Below are 27,179 nucleotides of genomic sequence, written 5' to 3'. Positions count from 1 at the left end.
TCCAACATCAACGTTATACTTACTGTCATTCTACATAAAGCACACGTTGGCATAGATGGATTGCTTCGAAGGTTGCAAGCAGTCTCTAATAAACTGAATACATTTCAGGTCCCAGAGAGGAACATTCCGAAAACCTCTCTCACTTCGACTGCATCCCTAAACATTTAAACCACTACGCTACGGAACCTACTCCTGGCAGCAAGTTCTCCATGCACATACCTGCGAGAGATATGTAGGCGCGGCGGAGTCACTGGAAAAGCAGTGCAGTGAACTGTTTCACGAATAGATCACGGTCTTGTCTTGTCTTGTCTGTCGGAAGATCTTAATTTACTCTTGTTTCAGACTGCCAGACCATTGTAGTGTCTTTCAAACAGAAGTAACAGCCATCAAAGTAGCAGCTGATGTACTTTTCCGCAGTGTGGCTTCGTGAATGTCTATTAAGTATACATCCACTTCAAGAGTAGAACCAAATATACAGGTCGATAACTGTAAAGCCGCTGAGCTTGTAACAAAAGACCCCATACTCACATTCCAACAGAATGGGAACCAGCAGAAGCTCATCAAATTATGGACAGCAACCAGCACTTCTGGGGTTGCGAAAGCCTTCGGGCTCGTAGTTAAAGTCACCGCAATGATAGGCGTCCTGGACCGTGCCCGGTTGGCACTCTCGTGGTGAGGCTAAAGTTTTTAGAGAGATTGAGGAAAACGTGGCAGAAACATCTAGACACTTTGTCTTCCACTGTAATTCAAGTAGCATTGTTTCGGGCTTCACGAGAAATCATCCTATAGTTCACAGGACTCTTCTAGGGTTTGGCTTCAAGGAATTGATTTGTTTTCTGAGCAGCCTAATCACGTTAGAAAGTTAGGAATTACTCATAACAGCCGCTTTTCAATAAAATCTTCACCATTGCAATGCTTCGATCACTGCTAAAGTACATCGAATCTGCTCTAATAGGGTGATAGTTAACTTTTTGTATTTTGATCTCGATAACACAAAGCTATAGTATTCAGGACTCAAACAAATGCCAAAATGTAAAATAAAATATACATAAAATATTTATTTAGATATATATTTATATGTATCTCCTGCAATTCTCGAACCTACGTGGGTTACCTTGAAACTAACCAAACGGCATGGTAGTCCGCGATTTATTTATAGCATACATTGCGGCGTGGCCAACGAAGCATTGCAACGGTTAAAACCGATGGTGTGGAAACGTATTTTTGATAGCGTGCTGAGCAGGAAATGAGCATCAGCGCAAGTGTATTTAAGGCTTCCGTTGCTGAGTTGTTTAATTGCGCCCCGGCATTAAAGGATAGAGCAAGACAAAATATACAAAAAACTCTAAGACATCCGAGTGTTGCTTAAATGTGGCTGCTATTATACTATAAAAAGCATAATAAATTTAAAAGAATTGAAGAATGTCGATAAGCATATAGTTTTGAATGAGAAGGCATGTATGTATATCCATTTAAAGTGAAAGGTATAAAGAATTTATAAATCAATGCGCCGAAATATAGGCAATAATTTACTTTTTATAATAAAGTACGTTTTGCAAGCTACCAGCAATATTTAGCCTACCTTAAGACACTTCCATAGGAACCCTCATCCCTGTGAGCAAAAACTGAAATAGTCGATTTTCTCAAGCTTCTATTAAGGCGAATTATTCGCTAGCAATATTTTTCGCAATAGCCAGGGAACGATGGATCTCACTTGGTGCCAGGTACCGACTATAAGTTGGATGTATCAGGACCTCCAAACTAAGCTCGCATATCTTCTAACGAAAGATTGTCCATACATGCGGCCTTAAGCCGAAAACACTTAAACTAAAGTCCATCTGGATGAGAACGAGCAGTGATTCCCCTAACTTAATGCATGCGGTCATTAGACTTATGGCCTGAAAGCGAGATCAGCAAGCATTGGTCAGCAAACAGCACTTGTAGGATTGCGAAAGCCATTCGAACCAGAACGGAACATAAAAAGTCCAGCTGCTGGCAAGGTTCACACCGCCGCAAGGATATGGTATCACAACGGAAAAGCGTCTCTAGCTATCCATACTTGTTTCCAAAACTAACCTAATAACTAACCTATATATATGACCTGATTTTGTCCTGAAGGAACAAAAAGTATCTCCTTTTGGCCAAAGCTGGCTGCTGCTGGGCGATTGCTTCCTTCAAACGGTCGAACTGTTGACAGTTCAGATCGGAATTACAAGTTTGGTTGTAGGAGAGCAACTCATAGTAGATGCTTTCCTGCCAATCCCACCAAAAACAAAGTAAAACCTTTCGTGGTACATTTTTGAAACCCAAATTGTGTCCAATTGAATGTGCAGTTGGCGATTATTGAAGCTTTCAATGTGTCGGGGTGAGGCAGTGCACGGCTAGTTGGGAAATAGGGTACACTCTGTAAGATGGGGGGATGTAAGAATAGGGACGCCCCCATTACTCTGGAACCTCGTTGTGAGGCTCTATTATTCAACCACTGGACTGATTGAACTACTTGGGGTCTATACTTGATAGGAAACTCTGGCGCAAACCAAACATCGAGAGAGTAAGAAAAGCATCAGTCGCCTTATACTGTTGTAGAGGAGCAATTAAGACCAAGAATGGTGTTCTGGCTCTAAGAAACCGTAGTTAAGCAAATATTGTTTTATGAGGACGTTGTCATTCGATTACATGCCAAACAATTTAGGTCAGTGAAGTGGGCTTTTTCACGGTTGGATCGAAGAGACTCTCTCTAGGAGGAAGTCTTCTGTCGGAAGCTCTCCATCAACTCTAGTTTCAAGCAACCTCTGTAGCTTCTTTCAATAGAAGTGGCTGTCATCAAAGTAGATATACTGGTCCGAAGTGCAACCACCTTTAGAGGAGTGTGCATACACTCCGTTAGCTAAGCGGTAAAACTGGCTTTGAGTTCGCTGATTGTGCGCTTAAACCTAGTCAGGAGTGCATGACCTCATAAACACCTGCTTCTGACTTTTTCCACATTAGACTTATATGGTTGCCCAGTCATAGCGGAATGGCCAGAACCTGCAAAGCCGATGAACTGATAAGGATGGCACCCTTACTATAATTTCATCAGTTTAGAAGCGAGTCGGTTGTTCGATATCTTTTTTCATTTTAGCGCTGGACAAATGGATCTCTGTTTGTGCGGACCAGAACTGCGAAATCCTTCTGGCCCAAAGTGAAACGTAAGGGGTTCGTCGAACTAACTGTACTTAGCAAAGTTAATCAATTAATAGATTCACATGCACTGCAACTAAATATTTTGTCGTTCACGCTTTGTCAACGTTTAATGAAGGAAAGTGAGATGAAATAATCTTGCCACTTTCACCTCTATGGCTCGGCTTTCTGTAGTCTCCATTCCGCAGAAAATCACTTGAGTTCATAGCCACCGGTTAAGGTTATTGCCTCGTTATTTCCAAATTGAGGTGTCACGGAATGCTTTATTTCGCCATTGTGAGGTCATTATTTAGAAGCGCAATCACCGCTGTCATCCGGTCATACCGAGCCGCAACAAGGCACACGTGCAACGTGTACGAACACCCACAACAACGGTCGCCACTAATCGTTCGTTGGTGCTGCTGATGCCTAACTCTTAAACGGTGGCAACTAACTGGTCGATATGAGCAATAAAATACAGTTATATTACGGTAAATACGCCTACATTGTGTTTATGTATGCACACACACACACATACATACATGTGTGTATGTAATAAGCAGTAAGCAGCGCAATTATACACAAATACACATGCATTTTGAGCACAATGCGACTCAATGTGGTTATAACAATAATTGTCAGCAGGACACAAATGACCGTTAGCTGGTTGGCTGCTGTGTGCTGTATGTGGCAAGTGCATGCGTCTGCGTTGACAATGCCACATACCATACATACACGTGCATACATACATACAAAGGGATGACCACACAAATACAAGTGTTGGACATATGTCCAATTGCTAGTGCCCACTTGCAGTTTTATTTGTGTGCCACACGTGCAACATAGACAGCGCTCTTATCATTAGACTGCATGTGGCATGGGTTGACACAGAGCACAATTGCATGAAATGCTCGGATTTTTACAATGGTCACGCATACAAACACACACTCCTATACACTTTCATATGTAGTTAACCGCTTGTGCCCCCGCTTCTCGTCGGCTACAATGCTTCGGTGTTACTTTGGTCTGCCACATTGCTCCATTCATGATGTGGTTTTTGGTTTTGTGTGACTTGCATTCACTGCCACTACAACACATTAAATGCCCGTTTTTGTTATTTGTTGTTGGGTATGGTTGCTGTTGTTCAACACTTGTACCTTTTATGCCCTGCACAGGGTGCTTGTATGGCGAAGTTTTGGTATGGAAAACTTTTTTAGTTGATGAGATATTCGGACGAAATTTGGTACGAATTATTTGCTTAGATAATGCTATGTTCTCCGAGTACATTGTTCAGATCGGACAACTATAGTATATAGCTGTCATACAAACTGACCGTTCAAAATCAAGTGCTTGTATGGAAAACTTTTTTAATTCAGGAGATGTCACCATAAAATTTGGAACGAATTATTTTCCGAGACAGAGCTACAATCTCCAAATATATTTTTCAGATCAAACCACTATAGCATATAGCTGCCATACAAATTGATCGGTCAAAATCAAGTGCTTGTATGGAAAACTTGTTTATTTGTTGAGATATCTTCACGTAACTTATCACAGATTATTATTTCAGTCATCGCTATAAACTGCAAAAAAATTGTTCAGATCGGACCACCATAGCTTATAGCTGCCATACAAACTGACCGGTCAAAATCAAGTCTTTATATGGAAAACTTTTTTATTTGATAAGATATCAGCACGAAATTTGGCACAAACTATTTTCCACAACAATGTTAAAATCTCCGAGAAAATTGTTCAGATCGGATTACTATAGCATATAGCTGCCATACAAAGCCATCAAACAAAATCAAGTTAAAGCTCTTTTCAGACCCTATTAAGCTATAAGAAATGCACCTTTAAAAGGTATAAGAGCTTCATTGCAAGTGAACGTTTTTTCTTATTTGTTGTTGTTGTTGGTTTGCCTTGTTATTGTTGTGCATCGTAAAAACTCACTTTATATGCCATTCGAGCAGATAATGAATGGACGGCGCACACGCAGGGCATTACAATACGTAATCTGCGCATACAATGCTGCCAGAGGTCAACTGGTGTAGTTGCAGGAAAAAAAGTAAGGGCAGAAATTAAATGCAACAACAATAATTGCAACTTACAATTGTAGCACAAGTTTAATTCGCATAGCGACTAGTGACCGTGGCATTATGTGTGTGTGCATATAAATTGTGTAATATACGCATACATACATATGTACATTTATTGTATATATGTACACATATAGTAGGTATATGGTATGTATGTATAGTGTATATATAATAACTTGCACTTAAAGCACGACAATGCGTGTTGCAAATGCAATTTCATATGGACAATTACAAGTGTCGAGCGCAACAGTTGTCTGCCGCAAGGACAACGAGACAGCTTTTTAACCGACAGATGTGCGTTTTAAAATGGCATTGAAATGAGATTTTATGTCCTCGTCACTAATGAAGAATTTAAATTAGCAATAAAGAAGCAAAAGTCGACTTCCTTACATGAGGGTTTTATTCCTCTCTCTTTTAGTGAGCATATTTATAGTCAATTAAAAGAGAAAGTGTATATACCGAATAAGATAATAATTATTAAAAGCAAGTAGGGGAAGGTTAAGCTCAGGAGTAACTGAATATTTTATACTTTCACATACTGTAACATAGTTCCATTCTTACATTTCTGTCCGTGTCGGAGACACTTATAGTAATATCAACCTACTTAAGTTAAATAATATATAACAGGTTACTTGGAAAGTCCCCGACCTTCCATAGATAAACAAATTTTTTTGACAAAATTTGTCTCTTACATTTATCATAGTTCCCTTCAATGGTGATCCACTGTTTACAGCGACCCTTCCACTTTTCGATACCATTTTATGCTACGATTTGTGCTTCAAAGACCCTCAGTTTCGGCAATCACCTCTTCATCCGACGAAAATTTCTTTCCTGCGAGCATTCTTTTGTGATCTGACAACTGAATATAGTCGCCGGAGATCAGATCTGGAGAATATGATGGATTTGGTAGCAGTTCGAAGCCCGATTCATGGTTTTTGTCATCGTTTCCACTGCCTTATGAGCACGATTGAATTGTCTTGGTGAAACAGCACTTTCCTTTTCTTCAAATGCGCCACTTTTAGGACGACTTTGCCTTTCAAACGGTCCAATAAATTTATAGAACTAATATAAAAAATAGTCGTGTTGATGATCTTTCCTTTTTCAAGTTAATCAATAAAAATTGTTCCATGCTTATTCCAAAATATAGACTTCATATAAGTAACCTTGCCAGCTGCCGGTTGCGTTTTTGCTGCTTTTGAAGCGGGTTCGTCGTGTGCAGTCCACTTGGATGACTTCCGATTGGACTTCGGAGTGAAATTATGGACTCATGTTTCATCCATAATCCCATATCAATGCAAAAGCTCGGGTTTATTACAGTTGAACATCTCCTAGCACTGCTGCGAATCATCAATTCGTTTTTGATTTTGATAGACTGTGAGCTCCGGCGGCACCCACATCGCACAGAGCTTCCGCATATGTAAAAATTCATTCACAATAGTTCCAACAGGTTCCTCTGATGTCTTCAAAGTCTCAGCTATCTAAAAAGAACTTCACTTTACTGGCATCCAAAATTATTTTGGGGACTTTTTTGTTGTTTTCATCGATAACAACTTCTTCTGGGCGCCCAATGAGTTCACCGTCTCATCATTCTGCTCATTTTACCACTTCTAAATTTAGGTTCATGACTAACTTCCCTGGGACAGTGTCTGGAAACTGTTCATCAAGACAATTTTGCTTCAATTTATATACGCGCCTTTCGAAGCTTATGGTTTTAATTCTAGTAGCGCCAACTATATACAGATCGGAGGCTTTTTTCTATTGACCTGTTATAACTTTATCACTTAACAAATTTCTTCAGTTTACGGTATGTGCTCCTCCTCTACGTACAAACTACCTTTTAGCTATCCCCCAACTTCGTGAATCCTTCGCAGCTCCTTCCAAGCACTTCGCTCATTATAGCTCATTTGCCTACTCGTGAAAAAGTCGATGTCTGTCTAAATGCTTATAACCATTACTCAGCTTGTTTATTTCATTACTTTTTTTCATTGATTTTTTTCCTTTTGCCTTCCACCTTACATTCTACTCGCCTTTCAACATTTCTTAATTTTTAGGCATAAAACGGCATGTTGTTGTATATACTTATGCCGTAAAATGAGTGTCGTTGAACTTGGGCTTCGTTATAAATTAATTAACCGGAAAGTTACGAAATGCGCATCCAAAACGCGACGGCAAAAAACATACACGCACACAGAAAAATCAACTGGCTGCCGTAATATTAGAGGCATTTGTCCGATTCTCTGTGCCTTCTTTTTGACCTACCACACAATCAGCGCTCTTCCGCTTTTGCTTCATTTCCCAATTATTCGTGTTTTTACAATATAATTTGCGTTACTTCTACCTACCGTTGTTTTGACATCTCCTGCTTTGCGTTGCCACGGTTTAACTTAGTGCCTGAGTGTGACAGGGGCCAACAGCTGAGCATCAAAAATTAAATAAATTTCAACGCCCTTGCCAAAGCGTTGCGGTTTTCATTGTGTATATGTGTGAGCATGTGAATTATTTGTTTTTGTGGTATTTTGCTTTCCTTTGCCTAAATTAGTGCGTACTGTTCTTGTAATTTTCCGCTTGATCGGTTTTTTGAGTTTAACCTTTGTTAGAGAATGCCGAGTAGAGAAGGAAGGGATGATAGAAATAGCTGCAAAGACACTTTTTTATTATTTTCTATATTGCTTCGGATACCTTATAAAATATAGAACTGACTTGTATATACAAATGGTTAGCATAACGAGTTGCATTGATTCAGCGTTTTCCTTCTTTTTTCTTTTTGATTTTGTGTATAAGATTTTTTTGCGGCGAAGGAGGTAGAAAAGGCATTCCTCATCATCAGTGCTGTCCCTCCTTCCAAGGAACCGATTTGCGACATGCCCATAAGCTTAAATCTCTTATAAGTCTGGCTGTCCATCTGCCGCGACTCTCAATTTCCACTTATGACCAATATTGCATCACCTGACATCGTTCGGTAGGCTGCTGCAACTCTGAGGGCTGCGAAGCGGTGCACTCTGGCCAATATCTTACGCCGATTTTCCTTTTTCAGCACATCTGTCCAGATTTCAGTTCCATAGAGTAAGGCGCCAATATTAAGAGCTTCCTCTTTTCTTGTGTTGGCCATTAGTCTGCTAAGCACCTGATTTTTGCTGCCTTTGCTGCGGCGTGCTAGATTTTTATCTAGCAGGTGAGTCTGGGATCCAGTCTTACGCCTGGGCAGTTTATTGCCTTTTTTATCCTAAGAATATCAGTAGTCGCTTGCATACTTATTTTGGGAATTCAAAAATTGTTTCTAAAGCGTCGATTATGTCCGCCCATCTCACACTATTGAAGGCGTTTCGGACGTCTAAAGTCGCCAACAGAACTATTTGCTTGTATTTGGAGCGTCTACGCTGTGCGACTTCTACATTTTCAAATACGCTTCGGATAGCGCCTAGAATTGACCATCCGGGTCTAAAAACATGATGTCTGAGGCAGAGTCCCCAAGCTTCATTGGTAGCGCTTTCAGACTAAGTTTAAGCAGTCTTCTATAGAGCTTTCCCAGTGTGTCGGGCATGCATATTGGGCGGTATGCTGAGGGCAAACTAGTATTCCCTTTTTCTTTGCTATAAGGACAAGTTGTTGTTTCTTCTAAATTTCATGAAATATTCCAACTTCGAGGCAGACGTTGTACATCATTAAAAGTACTTCATGTCGTTTTGCGGCAATTCTTTTGAGTATTTCTGCTGGGATCCAGTCCGTGCCGGGTGATTTGTTTGTCTTGAGCTTAATAGTAGCTAGTTGCAGCTTTTCGAAGGTAAACTGGGACCCCAGCGGTTTTTCTTAATATCCTCGCGTAGTTCTTCCCCTTTTTTCTTCTTGCTATCATCGATGGAGGGCTTCAGCTCCTCTTTTGCTGCATTGTATTACTCGGCTTCTTAGGATGCGGCTCCTCTGCACGAAAGCGGAGGTATATGCGCATGAGTTGAGCGATACTTTCAGTTCAGCAGTAAACCGCTACTTTATGTTGCTGTGGGAAGCCTTGGTCATTGATTCTTAACAAACTCTTATTATATTAGCATTGCATGCTCGACAATTTCTCTTGCAATTATGGGGAACTGCCGGATGGGTACTGGTTATCTATTTCTTTATCTAGTTTCGAAATGTTTCACTTTCGTATTCCAGTATTTTCCCTGTGCAGGTTAGCGTTTGTTTTGTTCTTTTTTCCCTGCTGCTTCCTATTTTGTTGCAAGTGAGTCGAGGTCTCTAATGTCTATAGTAGCCTTTAATTTAAGCTCGGCCATAGTTACAGATTTTTTAACGGTGACTTTGAGTGCCCCGTAGAAGCTAGCTTTTGTAGAGTGTACCTTCTCCAATTCTAATAGTAGACTCCTGGCTCTTGTTTTATAGATCTTTTTTTCTTGCTACGGATATTCTTAAGGACCTCGCCGTAGCTATTGTCTTCTGCTGGGTTTATTATCACGGCCTCTGATTGTCGTTTCGGCCTATTATTTGCTCTCTGATTTGCAGCTATATTCTTTCCTTCATGTCTTTCTTTTGCGCTTTTATGTGCTTTCTCCACCATTCCTTCGTTTGCGCGGGTCTTTTTTGCCCATCTAGGCAAACTTATTGCCACTGGAAATCCTTTTCGTTTCGTGGTCGCACTATTCTTCGAGGCTCCACAGGGCTTGTCGCGCGCTGCATGGTAGTTTAGTGTTCTTTCCGTTTCCTTGTTTTGCTGAAATGGCTTGTGTGGCCGGATTTTTCCTTAAGGCTGTCTTTACTCCAGTTTTGTCCGATTGTTTTGGAGTAATGGTGAATCTAGGGCATCTAAGTAGCTACTACTTCTATGGAAGACGGTTCCGCATTCCTCGCTTTGGCCATCTATATCCTTATAGCGTATGGCTAACACACAAACTGACGGATCAAAATCACGTTTTAGTATGGAAATTTTTTTGATTGAGGAAATATCGTCACATCGAACCACTGTATCATACAGTTGTCATACACATTGAACGGTCAAAATCAATTTCCTATAAGGAGTCTCCTATATTTTTGTAAAGGAAAAATTTAGCTGTAATAAATTATTTAATTCAATTTATTAATTTTTGTTTTACTTTTTTATTTTCTTTTTAGTTTTTTTCGTTCTAATTTATTCTCATTTAATGTAATTTTGTTATATTTTTTTATTTTATTTTATTTTTTTTATTTAATTTATTTATTGATTTTTTGTTTTGTTTTATTATATTTATTTATTTTTTGTTTTGTTTTACTTCTTGTTTTCTTTTTAGTTTTTTCCGATTTAATTTATTTTTATTTTTATTTATTTTTTTTTATTTTATTTTATTTTAGTTTATTTTATTTTATTTTATTTCATTTTATTTTATTTTATTTTATTTTATTATATTTTATTATATTTTTATTTTATTTTTGTTTTATTTCATTTTATTTTATTTTATTTTTTTATATTATTTTATTTTATTTTATTTTATTTTATTTTATTTTATTTTATTTAATTTTATTTAATTTTACTTTATTTTAATTTATTTTATTTTGTTTTTTTTTTTCTATTTTATTGGTTATTTTATATTTTTTTATTTATTTTTTACTTTTTTCCATTATTTTCCGTCCAACATACGAAATACATCCAAGGCATTCACACACATACCCAAAATTCTATTTGTACTACCCAAAAGCCTCCACACAATTAGTGCTGGAAAAAAGCTGTGCGAAAAAACACTTACTTGATTGCAATCACTCACTTTGCAAATGTTGCAATTCAATTGCTTGCCTGCTGCAACTTTGCAAGTGCCCAGCCGGTGTTGGGTGTACAGGGCGTATGATTAATCTACACTTCAAAAGTGAATTGTTGCTAATTGAGTTTTTTTCGGTGCTGTAAATAAGATAACATTGCCGATAGTAAGTAAACGAATTGCAACAGAGAACTGCAACTAAAAATATCCGCAAGCAGCAAAAACTTGCCGATGCCAACCATGAATCAAGCTAGGAGAACGTAATTTATAAATGTGCGCACAGTGACTGTGGGCAACCAAACAGGCTGTGCGATGAAACAAACAAATAAATAACAGCTTGAAGGTGTAGTGTAAATAGTAAAGAATGATTTATTTTAAGGTGAAAGCGGCACAAGAACACAAAGCGGATATCAGGATGCCTGCTTGTAGTTGCGTATACGCCACGGTATACCCCAACACAGCTACGGCGTACACAATGTGCGTGGGTGCGCACTTGTGCCAGCAACATGTGTCACTCACTTTGACATGTAGATGGCCATGTAGCCAGCATTGAGAGTAGGACATGTTTTGTAAGCACAATGGAGTAACTAACGAAATGAACAGACAACAACAATGCGCCAAAGGAAAGAAATAAACAAGCGCCTTTCAAACGAGAAAGAGTAACAGCAGCAGCGCCGCCAGCCAACCGCAACATTTTAAATTAGCAGCGTTTGTAGGCGAAAACAATAACAAAAAACTACAGCGAGTAGACCGCACTTTCTCGGAACTTGAGAGCGTACAAACAGCGCTTACAATGGGAAACAACGGAAAAGGGCAACGCATAAAACAAGCGACAACATTTCCGCAACCAAAGTCAAGCAAAACACAGTTGCAAGAAAAACATTGAAAAAAAAAATGGAGAAAGGCGGAAAAAATGTTATGGCACAAAAAAGCGCACGCAAACATGCAACATAATGGCAGGCGCACAATAAGGCGAAGCGTGTGGCAAGTACCCAGCGGTTTTGCGTCAGCAGACGAACCAACATAAAAACAATGCAACGGGCTGCCAAATAGTGTACGCGTGCGCGCCGGCGTCAGCCTACGTGATTACATGCGCTTGTGTGCTACAAAAACAATGAAAAAGAAACTAACAACAAAAACAAAAAACGGAAAGAACAACAACAACAAAAAAAACAAAAAACCGCAAACGCACATGTACTACAAAAACAATGAAAAAAACTGACAACAACAACAACAACAATCGGAAAGAACAACAACAACAACAAAAACAAAAATCACACACGCTCATTTACAACAAAAACAATAAAAAAACTGACAACAACAAAAATAAACAACAACAACAAAAACCAAAACAACAACAAACTCCGAAACATCAACAAAATTTAACTACGTAGTGTATGAAATGGGGTTAAAAACGTGGAACGAAAACTAGCAACAACAAAAACGAAAACAACAACAAACACTTAACAACACAATGTATAAACTGCCGTGAAAAATATAGGAAAAAACTAACAAGCAACAACAAAAACTCAAAAACAACAATAAAACTCCACAAAAACAACAACAAAACTCAACATACATAGTATACGTATAGCCTGCCGTTGCATGCACACGCCATTGCGCTGGCCATATTTCCTGTGGGAAATAAACATCCACCATTTGGTGCATCGCCGCACGTGCCCCGAGCGCTTTCGCCGAACTCTAGACCCGGTGCGCCGTGTACCCGCAACTTTGGCGATTTTTCCGTTTTTTCACATCTGCTTGCCACTTTCGCCATTTCTTGTATCGCACACTTTGTTGCATCCTTGAGTAGCTGCGCTACGCATCGTTGCGCTGAGCTGAGCTACATGCAACACGTACGTGCCACGTGCCGCTGTTAAGGCCGTAGCTGTTGCAAATTGCACTTACGTCAAACTTGTTGACTTAAAGGCGTATTTTACTCTGCGATTTTAAGCAGTGCCACCGCTCTGCTGCAGGTGACGCTGATCAAATCCTATGCGGCAGCAGCATTTATTTTATTTTTCCCAATCACTTGACCCAGTTTCTATATTTAGCTACGAGGCATACAATCTAACTTTCTAAATGCATGCTAAAAGAGAAAAAAATTAACTTCGGCTTGCATCGGAACTATATATACCCTTCACATGTGTATTATTTATTTTAAAAATGGTTTAAGAAATGTGTATCTTGATGGTGATCGGTCAGTTTGTTTCGTAGGTGTATGTTATAGTAATCCGATCTGAACAATTTATTTGGCAGACTATAGCGCTGCCTTGGGTTATAACCTGCGCCGGTTTTTATGAAGATAACTTGACAAATAAAAGACTTTTTCATATAAGGACGTGCGTTTGATCGTTCAGTTTGTATGACAGCTATATGATATAGTTGTCCGATCTAACCAATTTTTACAGAGATTAAAGCCATGTATCAAATATTAATCTGTACAAAATTTCATGGAGATAGCTTGACAAATTAAAGAGATTTCCATACAAGGATATGAGTTTGATCGGTCAGTTCGTATGGCAGCTATATGATATAGTTCTCCGATCTCATCAATTTCTTCAAGGATTAAAGCAATATATCGAGTAATAATATATTTCAAATTTCTTGAAGACAGCTTGAAAAATAAAAGAGATTTCCATACAAGGATATGAGATTGATCGTTCAGTTTGTATGGCAGCCATATGATATAGATGTCCGATCTAAACAATTTCTTCAGTGATTAAAGCGATGTAATAAATAATAACCTGTACCAAATTTCATGAAGACAGGTTGACAAATCAAAGAGTTTTCCATATAGGGGTTTAGGTTTGATCGGTCAGTTCGTATGACAGCTATATGATATAGTTGTCCGATCTAAACAATTTCTTCAAGGATTAAAGCAATATATCGAGTAATAATACATTCCAAATTTCATGAAGACAACTTGAAAAATAAAAGAGTTTTCCATATAGGGGTTTAGGTTTGATCGGTCAGTTCGTATGGCAGCTATATGATAAAGTTCTCCGATCTCATCAATTTCTTCAAGGATTAAAGCATTATATCAAGTAATAATATATCCCAAATTTCATGAAGATAACTTGACAATTTAAAGAGTTTTCCATACAAGGATTTGAGATTGATCGTTCAGTTTGTATGGCAGCTATATGCTATAGTGGTCTGATATCGGCGACTTCAACAGATACGTAGTTTCTTTAAGAAAAAAGGACGTCTGCAAAAATTCAGATCGATATCTTGAAAACTGAGGGACTGCTACTCATATAAACAGCCAGACGGATGGACGGAGAGCCGAGCATAGAAACATACAAGGTTCAATCGTCTCAATATATGTACATATATCTTAATATATAAAAATCACGTGTCACATTGTTTGTTTGCGATGGACTCTTAAACTACTGAACCGATTTTAATGAAATTTTTAACACTGTGTGCAGTTTGGTCCAACTTGAAAGATAGAATAGTTTATAACTCTCCTTATAGTCGCATTATTTATTTATTGCAAATTATTTGTTTATTATTAGCAAAGAGCTATCCACCAGTTGGTGGCGCTAAGAGCGGTATTGAGTGCGGTATGTTACAGTAGATGGCGCTACAAACATTAAAAACATTAAATGAAAATGCGTTGTTTGAAGTTTATATTATTTGTGGTAAAGTTATACGAGTCTATGACTTCCAAAAAAAATAAAAATTGGGCGGGGCGAAGTTCGCCGGGTCAGCTAGTAGTATATATTTATTTTATAGCATTTCAGAAGTTTTCACCTTGGTGTTACAAATGTCATGGCAAACTTAATATTCGCTGTTCAGGGTATAAAATTATGAGAAATGAGCATCTGAAATTGTGAGCTCCGAAGTGTTCAAGATTCAGAATTGTTCAGGATTCGAAGTGATTGATCTCGCAAAGGTCGGACAATCAAAACAGAACAACTTCTACAACCTACATTTTACAAAATGAAATATGATAATTTTTAGTCTACATCAGCAAGCTTCTGTTGGACATTGAAACTTTCAAAAACCAGGACTGCTCATAGACGACTCTTTAATAGGGCTCGTAGGAGTGAGGCGTTATACAAAGTAGGAATCGCAATCTATAACTTCGAAATATGCAAGGAAGGCCAAGAAGTCTTGTTAGAAATTGTTATGGGGAAGTTGGAAGGTTGTCATGAATTTTCAAGGTTCAGGCGCATCGTCGCAAAGAACTCAAATTTTTCGACATGTTGAAAGGATGGAATGATAGTTGGACTCTGAGTTGTCAAATACCCACAAGCTGCTTCCAATTACCACCATTCAGAGCAATCCTACCCCTGGCATAGTACGGAATTCCTGAGACGGACTGTGCATCTCTTTCTAGCGTTTTGGTTGAACGTCACCTAACATGGGCGATAATCTCATTCAAATCATTAAAGTCACCTAGGACAGTATTACACCAACGCAGCTTCAATGAGCTGTCACGCTTTCGTGTAACTGGCTGGTACTTAACTATGCGAACTACATAAGATTGGGATTTAATCCTGGGAATTGGACGTGGGTTAGGACAGCGTTTATTCCGAAAGCCAGTAATGGATCGCATGTGTCGTCCAAAGACTTCAATCCACAGTTTATCCTTTTTCTTATTGAAAACGTTTAAGAGATTGATTGTTAGTATCCCAAGAAAACGACTTTTAAGAGCACAGCAGGCCTATTGCAAATGTAGGCCAGTGGACAATGCGTTTCGCACTTGTTGTTGTGGTAGCGGCGGAGTTCTTCCGAGTTGACAGTTTTTGGCCGGGTAAAAGTCCGGGTCCATTCCGGTTACGTTGACCCAACTATCGTAGAAACGGTTCCGCACTCATGTCTCCTGGCTCGATAAGAGCATATACTATGGAAACTCTATAACGAGAGCGCATTCAATCGATTATTTGCTGACAATGACGAAGTACCTGTCACGATTGAGGCAAAATTTCTGAATACTTTGTATGAGCTAACTCAGGGATGCCTTAGCATCGAAATAGAAATAAAACATCTTAGCCGATTTATGATAGATTCAGCGCTTTTTAGCCCATATCCAACTTTGCTGATACCCAACTACAGGAGTTGCTCGTTTGGCAGCACAAATGACTGTACATTTTAGTCTAAGGGCCGTTTTCACAATGTGTGGTTGACAACCATCTGTCAGCTAAGATCTGATTAACTTAACCAAAGCTCCTCTTTTGGTAAAAGACCTTTTTTTAACCAGAGCTTAACTGGCAATTGAAAACTATAAGTGTAGCTCGGTCCTTCTTCAACTAGTTTTTCTAACGGAGTGGTGATCTAGCTCTTCCTATCTCTTCCTATCTCAATGTCTTCCAAGTCATTAGTGCAACATCTTCTCCTCGTTCACAACTAGATCCATACGCTTCGCTTCCGTGGTCTTCCTTCTTTTAGATTGGGCAAAACGCACTAAAATTCCAATCGTCGGCCATACTTTCATCCGACCATATTCTACAAAGAAGCTGATACTACATGCTCTATTAAGTTCTTTTCCGCCGTAAGGTCAAGTAAAGCTGATAAGTAGAGAGCTGCCTCACAAATAAATACCTGCGCTCGCCCACTTCTTTCCACAAATTCGACTCCATCAGGTTTTCCCGCGTTGCTGCTGCTCATATAATATTTACAGAGTACTGTTTAAAGTTTGATATTATTTAAATAAATCTTCATATATATATAAAATATACTCCACATACATATATCTCCAATCTACTTACAAGACTTCCACCAACGAAGAAATCTTTGTGCTTTTCCAATATTTATTTACTTCAGTTCCGCAAAATCAACCATCTTTCAACCGCTATCATTTAGACTTTAAAAGCAGCGCTTTAAATCTATTCCACGAAAATACTTAGATTACAGCAATTTCTTAGAATGTATGGCAATCACACATGCTCCTCTCCTTTCTAAAGTCGCCTACACTCACCTCTTTCCACTGCTCTTTAAGGGATCCATGTATAAAAGCTGGGCTGCCGCATCTCTGCCAGCTACTTTGGCTTTCTTACGCCTTTCTTCATGTTTACACCTGCATTTACCTTTATTGTCACAACATTCTCTTCCACCTTGCAGCGTTTCTTTCTTTTCTCACGCTGATATGAGAATGTCTCAGCTGCTTTGTGCCGTTAAATCGCATTAGAGGCCGCAAGCTTGCCAATTAGGAAGAGTTTTAGGCAGCACGAAACCCACTGTACAGCGCATTTATATAAACAATGGAATACATATTTATGTTTGTGTATATGTATATATATTTTTTTCCACACTCATGTATACATATAAGCGTATATAGTCGCAAAAGTAAATACACATACTTCCATGCTTGTGTTGCGCCAAAAGTAAATACATGTGACTAACAGCCGCCATGTGTACTCACCTACACCTGCTTGTAGGTGCTATATGTATGCACATATATACATACATATATGTGTGCATGGCATGCCCTGTATGCTCTGCTATGCGTACATAGGATAAGTTATGCATACTCGTGTAATCAGATGCCCTGGCAAAGGCTGTAGGTTGCATGGGTATGAGTGAAATTGTAGCAATCCGCTGTTGTTGTTGGTGGCGGCACAGCAACAGGTGCTCTGTTACTTTTAAAGCCATTGATTTACTTTAATGTTAGCTGTGATATTTATAGAATACGAGGAGTACCAAGAATATATTTGTAATATTTATAGTATATATTTCCTTGAAGATTTTTGTAGAAGCATACGCAGTGTGATATACTAAAAAGATATCCATTTAGTGGTTCCCTATTTCTTCAAAGCAAAAACACAGAATTTTCATATTTAATGGGGAATGTTTATTATCATTCGACAGAACATTCATTGACACTTCTTTTTTGAAGATTATCTCTTTCAAATGTTGGCAGCGCCTATGTTTCAGGTGATCCATCCGTTGAAATCAATTTTCGATGACTCGTTCGTGCATTTCGACTGGTAACAGGAGAATAACACGCGTGATGGTTTGCTACAAGGCCTGAATCCGAAGCAGGATTGTCCCCATGGACTTTGAACTTTACATATCTCTACAGGAAAAAGTCTAACGTTGTGATATCACAGGTTCTTGGTGGCCAATCTACCGGTCCAAAACGTGAACTACTTACCGAAGTGTTCCCTTAATAAATCCATTGATTGATATGATATGTGGGAAGTGGCGTCGTCTTGTTGACACTAAATGTGGCCGAGACCACGGGCTTCAATTTCAGGCATCATATAGTCGGTTATCATTAGTTTGACGTACTCTTCATTCCTGCCATCATGACTGTGCAGCAGCTGGCTTGTGACTCTTGTTAATCTATTCTCAAAATTTCGCAGCCAATTTTGGTGTCTGTATACTCGTACATATTAATGCAGCCACGCAATTGCTGCGGTATCCACGCTCTTTGTGCTGCGCCTGTTATTGACTGACCATCACTTTCATTAGTGGAATTGCCACATAACGGCTGCACATGATTTTTATGGCCGTTTGTGGTTGTCAACAATATGTAGCGCGTGCATAATATGCGCCACTTGAGTTGGCGAAAAGTCTCTATATGGCGAAGCATTATTAAGCGTATTCGTGTATACCAAAATTGCAATATAACGGTACTCGTTTTCGAAAAGCAAAAATTTAAAGTACTCTATTTGTGAAAGGTAGGGGATTTCGGCAAAAGAGATTTAAAGTAATTTTTGAAATGTCATTACAAAAAAAATTTTCAAAATATGAATCTTAGCAGCATAAAGACTCTCTCTTATTGTCGCTAACTGCGATTATATTTTTTAATTGGCTTCCAAATACTCAGCAAGTTAAGTAATTAGACTTGTTTTTTCAAAACTTAAAGATTATCCTCCTTTATTGGAAATTTGGCAAACAACAAATGATTTGGTTGCATTCAAAGTTTAAAAAAATTACTCATACGCTCTGTCAAACTCATTCTCAGCCACAAATAATTATGAATAAATATTACATCTGTTATATATTTTAAGCATTTTCTTACTTAATTTACAATCAAATAATCGCTGCTCTTATTAATTAACTTATTTTTATGTACTCTCATTTCATACCTTCCCTTCTTTTACATTCAACAGGTCTCCTCATATGGCAAAGGTGTGCTCATTACTGGCTGCGAAACACCCATCGCTTGGTATTTGGCTAAGAAACTCGACGATTTAGGTTTCACTATCTATGCTGGCTTCAATGTGCCCATCGCTGAATCAGATGAGGCGAAAATCCTGAAGGAAGAAACTTCCGGTCGTTTGAAATTGTTGCATGTGGATGTGAGCTCAGAGAAATCTGTAAGTAAAAATAAATTCATATCAACTTAAATATTAAACGAATTAAAGTACAAATATGCATTTTAGTTACAAAAAGCTTTATTCTGGTTTGAAACTTGGCTAAGCTTTTTTAGTACAGACAAGCACCAACATAGCGCTAGAAAGCTTTTAAGTAGCTTTAAAGCTGTAATATGTGTAGCGTTATACTTAGTAAGCTTTTTAGTATAGACAACCAACAACACAGTGCTAGAAAGCTTTTAATAGGTTTATCCTTAGTGAGCTTTTGAACCATTTTAATTTATTTTATAGTTCGTTACTTGCCGTAAAAGCACTCAAACACTGAACCAAAGTCGTTATAATTTTTTTATTAGGGAATTTTCCAAAGCTTCAAACCCTGAATTGCTAAAAATATCCCGCATTTCCACTTTAATTTGCTTGTGCTACTCTACACATTACTACAATGCATAAAACAGCAGTAAATTTATGGTTAGCAGATACTCCGATGTTAGTCGTGTCTTCTTCTCTTTTTATGGACGTAAAGCCAAATTAACCTTGCGGTTATGTGTGACATAGTCTCCCTTTTATATTATTTATCGACCTAAAGGCTTTCTTAAAATCTAAATTGGGCTTAAAAGCTATCTCAAAAGGTAAATTGGACTTAAAAGCTTTCTCTCTTTTATATAATTTACCGACCTAAAAGCTTTCTTGAAAGCTTAATTGGGCTTAAAAAGGTAAATTGAATGCTTTCTTAAATCAGGAAATTAGACCTACCAACCTTTTAAATCATTCACCGACCTAAAAGCTTTCATAAAAGCTACTTTGCGCTTAAAAGCTTTCTGAAAAGCTAAATAAAGCCTACAAGCTTCATTAAAATCTTTTTTTACTTAAATTATTAATATCCTACAAGTTAGCTTTAAATTTTTCACAGTTGCTACAATAATTTTCTCCTTCTTCCTTTTTTCTGCTACTACTATATAAAAAATATGAACCATTAAGTTGCTTTTGCTCTCGAACAACACCTGAGTAACATAATCTCTCTTGTGCATCAAGCTTTATTGAGAAGCTAAAGTGGGCCTATAAGCTTTATTAAACCATTTTTCTAACCTTAATTTGTTAATATAATACAACGTTAGATCTATTTTACCTAAAAGCTTTATATAAAAGCTAAAGTTGGCCTAAAAGCTTTATTAAAAATTAAAATCGGACATAAAAGCTTTATTAAAACCCTAAATTGGACCTTAAAGATTTTTAAGTTTAAGCTAAAAGCTTTTTAAAAAGCTAAAGTGGGCTTAAAAGCGTTCCTAAAAAACTTGATTGGACCTACAAGCTTTATTAAACCTTTTTTCTAACATTAATTTGTTAATATTATACAACGTTAGATCCCTTTTACCTAAAAGCTTTATAGAAAAACTAAAGTTGACCTAAAATCTTTATTAAAAACTAAAATCGGACACAAAAGCTTTATTAAAACCCTAAATTGGACTTTAATGACTTTTGAGTTTAAGATAAAAGCTTTTTAAAAAGCTAAATTGGGCTTAAAAGCGTTCCTAAAAAGCTAAAGTGGACCTACAAGCTTTATTAAACCTTTTTTCTAACATTAATTTGTTAATATTATACAACATTAGATGTCTTTTACCTAAAAGCTTTATAGAAAAGCTAAAGTGTGCCTAAAAGCTTTTTTAAAACCCTAACTTGGACCTTAAAGATTTTTAAGTTTACGAAAAAAGCTTTTTTAAAAAGCTAAAGTGGGCTTAAAAGCTTTATTAAAAATTTAAAAATTGTCTAAAAGCTTTTCTCACTTGAATTCGTTAATATCTACAAAATGTTATGTAAGATTTTCACAGCTGCGTTACTAATGTTCTCCCTGTTCTTTTTTCTCCCACAGCTACTTGAAGCCGCTGTCTATATTTCCGAACATTTGCCCGATGGTGCTTATGGCTTGTGGGCTGTGGTGCATTGTGCTCACTGGGTTGCGCTTGGAGAGTTGGAGTGGATTCCATTCGGTGTATTGCGCAAGTCATTGGATTTGAATTTGTTGGGTGAGTATAGTCAAATAACAAGCCATAGGTAGGATTGGAAATATACAAAAACAAACACAATCAGCGACAGCGACAGCGACATCTAGCGCTGCATGAAAGCTTAACGAAAAGCTTTAAGCTTACACCAAATACTAATAATTTCATAATTTCACTGCAGGTGCCGCACGTTTGACCCAGATTATGTTGCCGCTAATTCGCCGCTCAACTGGACGCGTTGTCTTCTTGACCTCAGGTGTGTACAGCATGCAACTTAATATATGTATATATAAACTTTTTCAACGAAAAGTTGCCAGCACCTATATTATTTACTAATTATCATGTCTTCTTGCTTTCTCTTATATTTCTACACAACTCTAATTACAGGCCTTAGCAAAATCCCGGCACCGGTACGCGGCATTCAAGGCGCCACCCAAGCGGCTATTGAGAGCTTCGCCGGCTGTTTGCGTCAGGAAATGCGCCAACGTGGTGTCGATGTGTCCGTGGTGGCAGCCGGTGAATTTACGCCCGGCAACGGTTGGCTCAGCGAGACGGAATTGCGTGAACAGGTGAGCGCAACAAGTGAACGCCTTAGAAAATTATTAGAAAGTAGCGTTAGTTAGGTGTTGTGTAAGGAGACCTTAAAGCAGTGCCGCCTTTTGCCACTTTGGCTCGTTGTCTAGTTTGTTATCTCAACGAAAAATATGTTGCCGCCATAATTGTGGCTAATATAAACGTAGCGAGTTACTTACCGGCCATTAAAGTAAGTGAGTTGCATTAGCGCGTTTTTGCCGCCTGCGAGTACTTTCTGCCTTTACTTAAACTATGTAATGGCGGGCTTACCTGCGCTTGACCAGCTGCACATCTCTTGCACATTTTACGACCTCGCTGTGCAGATGCGATCCCAAAATGGCCACCATTAACAGCAACGGAGTGTTATAACGGTAATATATGCGCACGTGCTACGAGCGAATAAGTTCGGGAGCGGGAGAGCATGTTGAAAATATGTGCAGTTTGTACGGGTTCACTATTTAAAGTGAGGAAAAAGGTGTTAGGCTGCCTAGGTATCATATAGAATATGACACAGACTTGAGGTACTATCACCGTCGGAGATTCGAATTACGATGCAAAGTCGTATATTACAAGGGTTTTTATGCTCTCTACATAATAACGATTAGAACGGCTAGAGGACTTTATTTCTGGAAATATGCCCCTCTGGTCGTCCAACCATAATGAATGATTGTAATATCGCCGCATCAGCTCACTTTCCTCGGGGATAGCTTAGAGTCAGACACACGCCCGAGAGCGTAGTGGTAGATCCCCTTTAGCCACCGCGTGTAGACTACATAGCACCCAGCCAACTTTCTCCTCTTGAGACAGTTTCCTAATACGAGGATTCTCGCGGTTCATCAGCACAACTTATCAGCTTGTGAAGGTCATTACACTTTCCTGAGAAGTGATTTGCGATTCCGCCTGACCTCCTTCATAAAGATTTCAGATTTATATAGCCGTCACTACCCCCTTCCACTCATCATGAGATGGCTCCGTTCTACCTTCCTACCTGCGACGGTCAAACACCCAGAGTTAAGTAGAGCCGGCAAGTTTAACGATTGCGATATACCGTGGTGTCGCTCCTAATTCTGATCTTTTGTCGTGGGATGCTCCATTCTGCTTCGATCAAACACCCAGAGTTTAATAGAGCCTGCAAGTTCAGCGATTTCGATACACATTCGTGCCGCTTCTAACTGTGACCTCTTGTCGAGGGAAGTTTTCCATTTCTGTGACCTCTGTCGCTTTGCAGCAGATTGGATGTCGTTCGATCTCAATCTTTTTACATCACCGCTTCTCAGCACTCTTCCAGCCGACTTAAGTCATCTTCTTAATCATATTCTTAAGAATGCTGTTCAGATTTTCGGTCCAGCACCGTAGCGTTCTAAGATCTTCATCACCTGAGCAGATTTCAGTTTTTTCACTGTCGTAACGGTTTTTTTCTGGAGCTCTTAGAAATTTCCGAGGTATCTGGACTCCCCATGCTTTTCGCAGAGATTCCACTACTGACGCTAGCGATTTCGCCTTGCACAGTAACCCTGCGCTAACTTCCTATTGACAGATTCTTGCCAGCTCCCACTATATAACCACACTTTTCGGGGTACCCGCGTCTTCACATTGCCTTTACCAAATGACGATTCCGTCTTCCGCCCGTATTATTGTTGTAGCTGCAGAGTTTTGCCGCATTCTTCCTTGACTGACAGACGTTTCGGTTTCGTTGACCCGACTGTCGTGGGATCGGAATGATCGCCCGCCAGAGGCTTCATCTGTTATCGAAGAGGTCAATTCTGACCTACATATTTTTGTTTCCCTGCTATAGATGCTCCCATTCAGAGCTGTTATCCAAGCCCTGGAAAGTTTGTAGCTATTCATGGTCCCAAAGTTAACTTATTGATGATACCAAGTCAAGAATTTACGGACTCTGTCAGTCTTATATGCTAAGGTGACAGAATACGAGGCCTACTAGCCCAGGTTTCAACCAAATCCAAAATCGTCATTCTAAAATTCATCTGCGTCGGTCAGCGGTCGATAGTCCTTTCATCCGAACTACAGGTATATATTACGAATAACAACACAATGTGTGACGGATGTTCTCATCTGTCCATGTTAGCACCTACTGCTACTGCTCTGCTGCATCTCAATTAAGTCAGTACACTAAATAAAAAATTACTGTTTTCAGGCTAAGGAAATGTGGGCACAATTGACCTCCGAACAGAAGAAAACCTATGGCGAAGATTACTATGAAGCTGCTATGACCTCATTGGAGAAGTACTCAAGAGAGGTAATTATCGCAAATTGTTCAATTAAATTAGTTAAATTCAGTTAAAATATTAGATAAGAGAATATGGCATAATTCATCTAACATCTTGCTCCCTACAGACCGCCGACATTCAACCTGCTCTGCGCGTGCTGATCGATGCCGTCTCACGCACCTTCCCCATGGCACGCTACACACCGGTGACTGCACGCGAAAAGATCGAAATTTTCATGGCCGAACACTTGCCCACCGCACTCTACGAAATCCTCTTCGCCGAGCCCAAAAAGAAGGTGCGTCCACAAGGTGCTTTCTAAACGCCTGCACCGCGTGAGCGAGCAAAGGAAAAGGCAAACAGACCAAAGGACACGGCTTCAACACTAAAGAGCGTTCACTGCACAAATTTGTATTGTTGTGATCATTTGAATAATATGTAGATATGATTAGCAATAAAATAATAAACAGTTTATATTGGCCAAATTGTATAAGTAGCATAGTCACACATACACATATGCAATAATTAACCATACTCTAAAGGCGTAATTTTTGTACTAAAAAAAGCATTTATTTTCACATCTTTTGCCGAATTAAATTTTTCAGTTTGATAAATTTCCATTTGCCACAGTTTGAAAGCGCCAAAACGCATTTAAATCATTGCTTGAATTATTATTATTTTTTTTTAATTTCTGCATAATACTTTTGAACACATATTGTTGACTTGTCTCTATGGATTTGCTTTAAACATTTATTTCACTTTTCTTGTGTAGTTCTTAAGCTCATACGCAATAAGCCAAATTTTAATGTACTTAAATAACTGTATTTCTTTTGAATATGTAGAGTAAAAATTGTGAGATTTTCAATAAAGGTGAACACAAACAACGATTAGACAAACATTTGTTTTGGTTAGTTGAAGAGGAAAATTGATTAGCCAACTGACGAACTGATACACTTGGAAGTAGCCAGGTCCTTATGCACCTGGTCTTTCCAACGTCTTCCTCTGCTTTCCTCGATGGGTACGGCATCGAATGCTCCCAGAGCTTAAGTATTTTCATTCTTGCGGACGACATGAACTAGTCTGCGTTGCCGCTGTTCCTTAATTCGCTAAAACATGTCCAAGCCCATTGACTGCGATATTCGCCGTAGCCAATCCTCAAAGGACCATAAATCCTCCCCGTAACCTTTATCTCAAAAGCTCGTAATGCTGACTCATCAGATTTTGTCATCGTTCATGCCTCTGTACTATATACTTGTAACAGGATGGGAATTATTTTGATCTTTGTTCGTCGAGAAAGGACTATACTTCTCAGTTGCCTACTCAGTCCGAAGTAGGACCTAATGGCGAGAGTTATTATGCATTGGATTTCCAGACTAACGTTATTGTTGGTGTTAATGCTGGTTCCAAGATAGAAAAAATTGTCAAAATTTATAATTATCAACGTTGATGTGGGAGCCAACTCGTTTTGCCTTCGTTCACTACCAGAACCATTTGCTTCGCTTCTTTGTCCAACCTGGAGAAAACAGAACATTGCGTTTGTTATGGTTAATAATATCGACTTTAATCATTCACACGATACGTTTGATAGATAGTTGGTGTCTCCCTTTTTTTGGACTGGGCAGAGCACACTTAACTTCGAATCGGGCATGCTTTCGGCCGACCATATTCTACAAAGAAGCTGATGCATGCTCCTTCTCAAATCTTCAGATGGGTAATTTATATTCGAATTTCTTCATGGTCGGGCAATGAAACGTCTGCTCCATCGTCATCGATTGGGGATCGGGTTCACAACAACTAGATCACCACACTGGGACCTACAAATGTAAATATGTTCCAGTTTTGAAACTTTCCGTTAGCCCCAGCATCTGTTTGTATAATTTTCGAGCATTGCCCCTATCGGCCAGCTCTTTATGCTCACACATTTCGGTCTCTTTCTTTTTTGGTGTTGTGGTCGATTGTAACGTTGCGAGGTAGGCAGTCTGTTTTCGCTCTACTGCGACAAAGCGCTTCTCGTCATACGTACTAGCTGTTCTTTTGCATTTTCCGGAAATCAATGGTTTCACTCCTTGTCCCGTCCATCGCACTTTTTGGACGGCGGTGATATCAGACTTTACTCTTTCGAGGACATCAACCAGCTGAGCAACGGCAACTTCTCCATTAAGAGCCCGTAATCTTTAATACCTCTGCGATGGTCGTCATCAGAAGGGTTTCACTCATCCGAGGCTATTTTGTCCTTTTCATTGGAGGTGTATTATTCCGTGACTGATCACAAACCTAGCGCACAACCCTGCGGAAGGGATATTTCACCTTCTCGCTTTAGCTTTCCTTCAAATGGATGTCTTTTGGTTATCCAGAGGATACAAGTCTCGTGCTGCTACATAAGTCTCGAGCTGCTTGTGCCACATGTAAAAGAATAGTTTCTGGCCACTCTTACCCAAGTTAGGAAGGAAAGACTACTTACTTCCTAAATCCTGCTGGTCTATTAGTCCCACTTTTTTCATGCTGAAAAGATGGAACAGATGGAAGCGATTATTGTTAACGAGATGAAATCGATATTGAAGATCGAAGAAGTATATTTTAAGAAAGCATAGTAAAGTTTTGAATTTGTGGTCTCCTGCGGAGCTTAGAAAAGGACCTCCACAGCTGCAGTGATACTGGCGTTCTTCGTTGAGGAAACCTAGAAACAAGTTCTCGACCTTAAGATTTTATTTGTACAAAGACATACGGATTAGACCCGGTATCAAGAGATATTCTAAGCTACTTAGTAAGTTCCTCTCTCTTCTCAATACTTCGGCCGTGCGTAATCTCTTAAAATTAAACTTAAAGTCGTTCCCCAATATTGCCTAACTTCCAGAGAAGAATGGGAATAGGATGAGGTGGACAAGAACATACGGATAAGCGTACAGACAATGAATATCGAGATTATAGAGTGAGTGGTGGTGTCTTTTCAGCTAAATTAGATGCCAAAATAAAACGAGGAATATATTAATATATATAGTAGAGATATTTAAGCCATATATCGTGAAAAATTGACTTGATGCCTTGAGGATCTAGTATTTTATTGTACGATAAATCTACAGTGCGTTTCAGGATATGGTGATATTCCCGGTAACCGTGAAGCAGACGAACTAGACTGAAC

General features: G+C 38.8%; 1 protein-coding gene across 1 annotated transcript in view; it reads left to right on the top strand.

The window, feature by feature from the left end:
- Nucleotides 1-24,927, top strand: part of LOC105222672 (D-beta-hydroxybutyrate dehydrogenase, mitochondrial) — an 89,962-nt gene extending 65,035 nt beyond the window's left edge. The window contains exons 4-9 of the mRNA XM_049453927.1: nucleotides 19,042-19,248; nucleotides 21,113-21,266; nucleotides 21,424-21,498; nucleotides 21,630-21,811; nucleotides 23,971-24,072; nucleotides 24,171-24,927. Of these exons, the coding sequence (XP_049309884.1) occupies nucleotides 19,042-19,248; nucleotides 21,113-21,266; nucleotides 21,424-21,498; nucleotides 21,630-21,811; nucleotides 23,971-24,072; nucleotides 24,171-24,362 (912 nt within the window). The 3' untranslated portion in view covers nucleotides 24,363-24,927. The remainder of the gene's footprint in view (nucleotides 1-19,041; nucleotides 19,249-21,112; nucleotides 21,267-21,423; nucleotides 21,499-21,629; nucleotides 21,812-23,970; nucleotides 24,073-24,170) is intronic.
- Nucleotides 24,928-27,179: the final 2,252 nt, after the last annotated feature.

This window comes from Bactrocera dorsalis, chromosome 3 (genome assembly GCF_023373825.1).
Source record: "Bactrocera dorsalis isolate Fly_Bdor chromosome 3, ASM2337382v1, whole genome shotgun sequence".
Lineage (NCBI taxonomy): Eukaryota > Metazoa > Arthropoda > Insecta > Diptera > Tephritidae > Bactrocera > Bactrocera dorsalis.
This window is presented reverse-complemented; position numbering and strand designations above follow the sequence as displayed.